This window comes from Otolemur garnettii, unplaced genomic scaffold (genome assembly GCF_000181295.1).
Source record: "Otolemur garnettii isolate 467f Iridium unplaced genomic scaffold, OtoGar3 scaffold00062, whole genome shotgun sequence".
Classification (NCBI taxonomy): domain Eukaryota; kingdom Metazoa; phylum Chordata; class Mammalia; order Primates; family Galagidae; genus Otolemur; species Otolemur garnettii.
The window spans coordinates 9,554,079-9,560,990 of NW_003852457.1; the positions used below are offsets into that span (position 1 = coordinate 9,554,079).

The 6,912-nt window shown below is 35.8% G+C and overlaps 1 protein-coding gene across 4 annotated transcripts in view; it reads left to right on the forward strand.

Moving 5' to 3' along the window:
• Window positions 1–4,876, forward strand: part of ZNF84 (zinc finger protein 84) — a 17,516-nt gene extending 12,640 nt beyond the window's left edge. For all 4 annotated transcript variants that reach the window (XM_023514987.1, XM_023514988.1, XM_023514989.1 and 1 more), the window contains exons 4-5: window positions 92–187; window positions 2,236–4,876. In XM_023514987.1, coding sequence (XP_023370755.1) covers window positions 92–187; window positions 2,236–4,220 — 2,081 coding nt within the window. In that variant the 3' untranslated portion in view covers window positions 4,221–4,876. The remainder of the gene's footprint in view (window positions 1–91; window positions 188–2,235) is intronic.
• The last annotated feature ends 2,036 nt before the right edge of the window (window positions 4,877–6,912 follow it).

Consider the following 6,912-nt stretch of genomic DNA (forward strand, 5'->3'; position numbering starts at 1 on the left):
AAAAAAAAAAAAAAAAAAAAGTTTAGCTAAATTTTTCTCATTCTGTAAAGGCCCTAAATCCTGAGCATTATTTATGATTTCACCTGAATAGGATACAAAGTTATGAAACCAGATGTCATCTTTAAGTTGGAGCAAGGAGAAGAGCCATGGATAGGAGATAGAGAGATCCCACATTCATGCTCTCTAGGTGAGTATATGAGAACTAGCAAGATGGGAGAAAGCAGTTTAGTCTTAGCTGGTCAGCAATGGGTTTGTGTCTTTGAAATATGCTTTAGAGAGTTTTTTTCAAGAACTCTAAACTTTTGCTTCTGACATCAGGTACTCAGGTAAATCACATTCAAATATGGCTTTTATTTTTGTAACTTAAAGTGAAATGTGTCCTACTTATCTGACCCATGACATTATTCCCTGCCTGTCATATCTAGGACTTGGACTTCTTATTTGGTATTCTGTCCCTTGACATATTTATTCTAATTCTGTCCCTCCTTCCCCTATGTTCAAAGAAACCTGTGCTTTTATATTCACAAATTTTTACTTTTTCATTAGTGTGGGTATCTCTGGTGCCCACTCTATTTGATCTCATTATATTAGAAAATAAAGCCATGGCTTGGCACCTGTAGCTCAGTGGGGAGGTTGCTGGCCACATACACTGGGGCCAGTGGGTTTGAACCTGGCCAGGGCCTGCCACAGGACTGACAACTACAAAAAAAAATATCCGGGCATTGTGACAGGTGCCTGTAGTCCCAGCTACTTGGGAGGCTGAGGCAAGAGAATGGCTTAAGCCCAAGAGTTGGAGGTTTCTGTGAGCTGTGACACCATGGCACTCTACCGAGGGTGATGTAGTGAGACTTGTGTCTCAAAACAAAAAAAGAAAAGAAAGCCATGATGTCTCCCAAATAATTTGTCCTTATCCTCCCTTTTAAATTAGAATCTCTTGGGTTTTTTTAATAAATTAGACACCATGAAGTTTAAGAATGATCTCTACCATCCTTTCCTATTGTTTTTAGGTTGCCTCAGCCTCTTTAGCAGCTGGGACCACCGGTGCCCATCACAAAGCCTAGCTAGTTTTTCTTTTTTCTTTTTCTTTTTTTTTTTTTTTAGTAGAAATTGGGTCTCATTCTTGCTCAGGCTGGTCTCAAACTTCTGAGCCACAACAGTCCACCTGCCTTGGCCTTCCAGAGTGCTGTGGTTACAGACATGAGCCACCTTGCCCAGCCTGGCATTTACACTTGTAGCAAGTTATTTATATTAGTGATTAGCTTTTATACCACTTGATATTACTTAACAAAAAATTTTACATACAGGCTCTTATTGAAAAATAGGCCTTTTGAAAGTGCTTATAACAATAACATAAATGGTTATGTTGTGCAGATAATGGAAATAAAGCTATATAATATCAAACTGTCAGAATATTTTACAAATGGGAGCTTGTGTTTTGGGATAGTATAAGTATCAAAGTGCATGTGGATTTTAAAGTTACATGCTTGAATAGTTTAGATGAAACATATGTTTTGAAAATATGTTGCATGGAATGGCTTTCTTGATAGTAAAGTAGACACATGGCAAATTTTTTTTTTTTTTTGAGACAGAGCCTCAAGCTGTCCCCCTGGGTAGAGTACATGGCAAATTTAAAACTTGAAAATGTGAGAATGGGAAAAATACATAAAATGTTTCTATACTTTAAGCTTAAAATTACTTTAGCCAATTACTTTTTCAAATCTGTTCAGTTTCTTACAATATTTACTAAGTACAGTATATAGTTTTGTTGTTTACTAATATTATATGTTCTTTATTTTTTCTGTTAAAACATAAATTTCATAATGGCAAGGCCTTGTTTATTTTTCCTCTTATGTCTCCGGTCCTCACATACTTCCTGGAGCATAGTGTGTGTGCACAGTAAGGACTGTGTGAATTAACTCCTCAGAACATTGGCTGAGTCCTTTTTACAACCTCCTTTGTGTGTTCTTCATTGCTTTTCATGTATTATTCACATTCTCTTTCTATTTGACAGACTTATATTTGTCAGTACCCAAAGGTGACTGACTTAATCTATAATTTCCTATTTCTGTTTTCAGCATTTCTTTTATTTTTCAATATCTAGAAGATAGGCATTATACTTGGGACTTATTTAAGACTATCAAATTAAGCCTTAAGAACCAATTAACCCCTCAACACAGCATTTCTACTTTCTTACTTAGTAAGCACAACCAAACAGATTTTTTGTTTCCTTTATAGAGGAAGCCTGGCAAGTAGATGGTCACATGATGTGGCACCGGGATAACCAAGACAAGCTTAAAAATATGAAAAGAGGTGTTGAATGTGACACATTTGGAAAAAAATTCAATCTAAGTTTGAACTTTGTTCCTTTAAGGAAATCAAACAACACAGGTGACTTAAATGCATTGTTTTTAAAACATCATTTAGATTTGTTTATTCCAAAATCAGACTGTGGAAAAACAGAATCAGATGGCTTCGATATATTTGACAAATTATTTCTCCATTCCAAACCTGAGGAAACTGATACTTGGTTAAAATACTACGAATGTGATAAATACGATAAAGACCCCTATAAAAAGTCACAGATTATCATATATCACAGAACTCGTTTAGGGGAGAAACTCTTTGAATGCAGTGAATGTAGAAAACGCTTCAGTATGAAATCAAGTCTCATTAAACATCAGAGCAGACATATAAGGGAAATAGCCTATGGCTGTGGTAAATGTGGCAAAACCTTTCCTCAGAAGTCACAGTTTATTACCCATCATAGAACTCATACAGGAGAGAAACCTTATAATTGTAGCCAGTGTGGGAAAGCCTTCTCCCAGAAATCACAGCTCACATCTCATCAGAGAACACATACTGGAGAGAAACCATATGAATGTGGTGAATGTGGGAAAGCTTTCTCCCGGAAGTCACATCTCATATCACATTGGAGGACTCACACAGGAGAAAAGCCCTATGGATGCAATGAGTGTGGGAGGGCCTTTAGTGAAAAGTCAAATCTCATTAATCATCAGAGAATTCATACAGGTGAGAAGCCTTTTGAATGCAGAGATTGTGGGAAAGCCTTCAGCAGGAAGTCACAGCTTGTTACACATCACAGAACTCACACAGGAACAAAACCCTATGGATGTAATGATTGTAGAAAAGCCTTCTTTGAGAAGTCAGAGCTCATTAGACATCAGACAATTCATACTGGAGAGAAACCCTATGAGTGCAGTGAATGTAGGAAGGCATTTAGAGAAAGGTCTAGTCTCATTAATCATCAGAGAACCCATACAGGAGAGAAGCCTCATGGATGCATTCAATGTGGGAAAGCTTTCTCTCAGAAATCACATCTCATATCACATCAGATGACACACACAGGAGAAAAACCTTTTGTATGCAGTAAATGTGGGAAAGCCTTCAGCAGAAAATCTCAGCTTGTTAGACATCAGAGAACTCATACAGGAGAAAAACCCTACAAATGCAGTGAATGTGGGAAAGCTTTTAGTGAAAAATTAAGTCTGACTAATCATCAGAGAATTCATACAGGAGAAAAACCCTATGTATGCAGTGATTGTGGGAAAGCCTTTTGTCAGAAGTCACATCTCATATCACATCAGAGGACGCATACAGGAGAGAAACCATATGAATGCACTGAATGTGGGAAGGCCTTTGGTGAAAAATCAAGTCTTGCGACTCATCAGAGAACTCATACAGGAGAAAAGCCCTATGAATGTAGGGAATGTGAAAAAGCCTTCTCCCAGAAGTCACAGCTAAATACACACCAGAGAATTCACACAGGGGAGAAACCATATGAATGCAGTCTTTGTAGGAAAGCTTTCTTTGAGAAGTCAGAGCTTATTAGACATCAGAGAACTCATACAGGTGAAAAACCTTATGAATGCAGTGAATGTAGAAAAGCCTTTAGAGAGAAATCAAGTCTCATTAATCATCAGAGAATACATACAGGAGAGAAGCCCTTTGAATGCAGTGAGTGTGGCAAAGCCTTCTCTCGGAAGTCACACCTCATACCACATCAGAGGACACATACGGGTGAGAAACCCTATGGCTGCAGTGTATGCAAGAAGGCCTTCTCTCAGAAGTCACAACTTGTTAATCATCAGAGAATACATACAGGAGAAAAGCCTTATCAATGCAATGAATGTGGGAAAGCCTTCTCACAGAAGTCACAGCTCATTAATCATCAGAGAACTCATACAGTTAAGAAATCCTAGGAATGCAATTAATATGTGTCTGACATAATGTCATTGTACTTCAGAAAAAGCTGTTAAGTTTTTTAGATAATTCATCATATATCAGAGGACTCCTTTTCAGGGGGGAAGTCTATGAGATTATGTTGAGGAAACTTAAGAGAAATGAACATGCTTATATGTCAGAATTCATACTGTAGAATCAAAGTATGAATTTAGTGAGTCTCAAAACCTTTTGAAACCATAATCAAGCCTTATACAGTATAAAATTCACAGCAAATAGGCCTTCTGTGAATACTTCAAATACCAGAAACCCATCCTTAGGTCAAATCTCATAAATTATTAGGAATTTCCCCACTGGTGATGAGAAAAAGCCCCATGAATGTACCAAGTGAGGCAATGTTTTTTATTAAGAAATCACAGTTCATTGTACTTAAGAAAATACCCTTAGGAAGTAAATTCTATGTAACTACTAAATACAGGATAAGTAATCTTAAGTATATTGTATTTTGGGGAATTCATATTGTAGGTAAACCTAACACTTGAAGACATTGGGAACATGTGCCCCTTGAAATAATGCTATGAAGAGGAAAACCATACTCATTTGTAGGCAGGGGTACCAAAAATATGCAGTTCTATGTGTTACCAGATGTTCACTCTGACATATGAAGTTTTAAAAATACATGAATAAATTTGTTATTAAAACATCTGAGTAAGAATTTTTTTTTTTTTAAGAGACAAGAGTATTACTTTGTTGCCCTCGGTAGAGTGCTATGGCATCACAGCTCACAGCAACTCCAGTTCTTGGTCTTAGCTTAGGTGATTCTTTTGCCTCAGCCTCTCGATTAGCTGGGACTACAGGTGCCTGCCACAATGCCTGGCTATTTTCTTTGTTGTAGTTTGGCTGGGCCTGGATTTGAACCTGCCAATCTGGGTATGTGGGGCCAGGCCCTACTCTCTGAGCCATGGGCGCCTCCCAGAGTAAGAAATTTCTTATTTGTATTTACAGGTTATTTTTCTGTGTCACATATGTTTTGTATTTTGGGATTGCATATAATGTAATTGGGAACATGAAATGCGTATACCTTATAGTGCCTATGATGTCTGTCAAAATACACTATGTTCGACTGGTTTTTCTATTTTAACAATAGTATAAAAATGGAAAGTGACAGAACATGGCTTATATCTGAATTAGTAACTTAAATGGCAATACCACATTTATTCTTTGCTTATTATCTGTTGACAATAGAAGGGTCTCTTGTTATTGACCTTTTTCTTCAATAACCGAAACCAACATCACATAAGTCTTATATCCTCTGAGTCCAAACAACAGTCTATATAATAAATATGCAAAGCCAGGAACCACAGAGTAACAGTAGTGAAATATGACACCGTGGGAGCAAAAGAAAGGTATGTGAATTATACATATAACTCAGTCCTCAAGGTAAATGAAAGTAAGTAATGCTGTGTAGTCTTTTTCTCATTTAGTGATATGCATTATATATCTATATATATGTGTGTGTGTATGTATATATATACATATATATTTATTTCAGTGTTAGGTAATCCACCTACAACTTGGATTTCAATTTACTATGACGAAATATGAATACTTTGTGCTGTTATGTTTTTGGTGTTTCATAAAATGTCTTGTAAAAATTAGATGTAGAAATTGACGAAGATTCACTGTTGAAAATATGTAAAATATAGAGATTTTGTGCTGAGAAAATAGTTTTGGTACATTCAAGGAAGCCTATTTTGTCTTCCAGATAATTTCTGTGATTATTGGGCAAATATAGATGCTTACAATTGGGTTCTGTCCTAATAAACCCATTGTAAGTTGAAAATATATGTCAAAAATGCATTTAATACACCTAACTTACCAGGCATCATAGCTTAGCCTAGCTTGGCTTAAACGTGCTCAACATACAGGTTGGCAAAATTAAATAACACAAATCCTATTTTGTAATAAAGTGTTGAATATCTTATGTTATTGAATACTGTACTGAAAGTGAAAAACAATTTTATGGTGCCATTGTACCATACAGAATTTTAACATTGAACCATCATAAGTTGAGAACTATTAGTTAGGAAACCAGATTTTCATTATTTTGTAATTTGAAATATTTTGTGTTTTACCTTTCACCAGTTGCACTGTCCTCATGGGCACCTTCCCATTGGGGATGTAGAACATATAACTGTATAAGTGTGCTTCCTTTTAAAAGTGCATGAACCATCTCTTAGCTAAATTAGAGTTTTTTAAGGGTTTTATCTCTATCATGTTGCTTGACAAAGTTAACACATATTTTTCACATGGTGTTGAAATTCAGAAAAGTCCAACATTGAGATTGATTCCAAACTTAAAAAGTCAAGATTTCTGTTATGCACAAATTGTTATATATCAGTATAGTGTATTGCACCTTTGATTCTAGAAGTATTTTTCCTTTAATTTTGCAGCATTTTGGAAAACTGGGACCTTACACAAATGAGAGTAGTTTTAAACCAACATACCAGAATTTCAACAGCCAAATAATCCTATTTGTCTCCATGGTAATTGTAAAAGCATCCAATTTCCAATTTTTTTATTTATAATCAAATGTATGGACTTCCTACTTTTCTTTTTAATAATTAAAGGTTATTTTATTAAATGTGAGAGCCAAATCTTTGTAAATGAACAAATAGGTATAGAGCAATGTTCTACTTTGTAGTTTTTGCC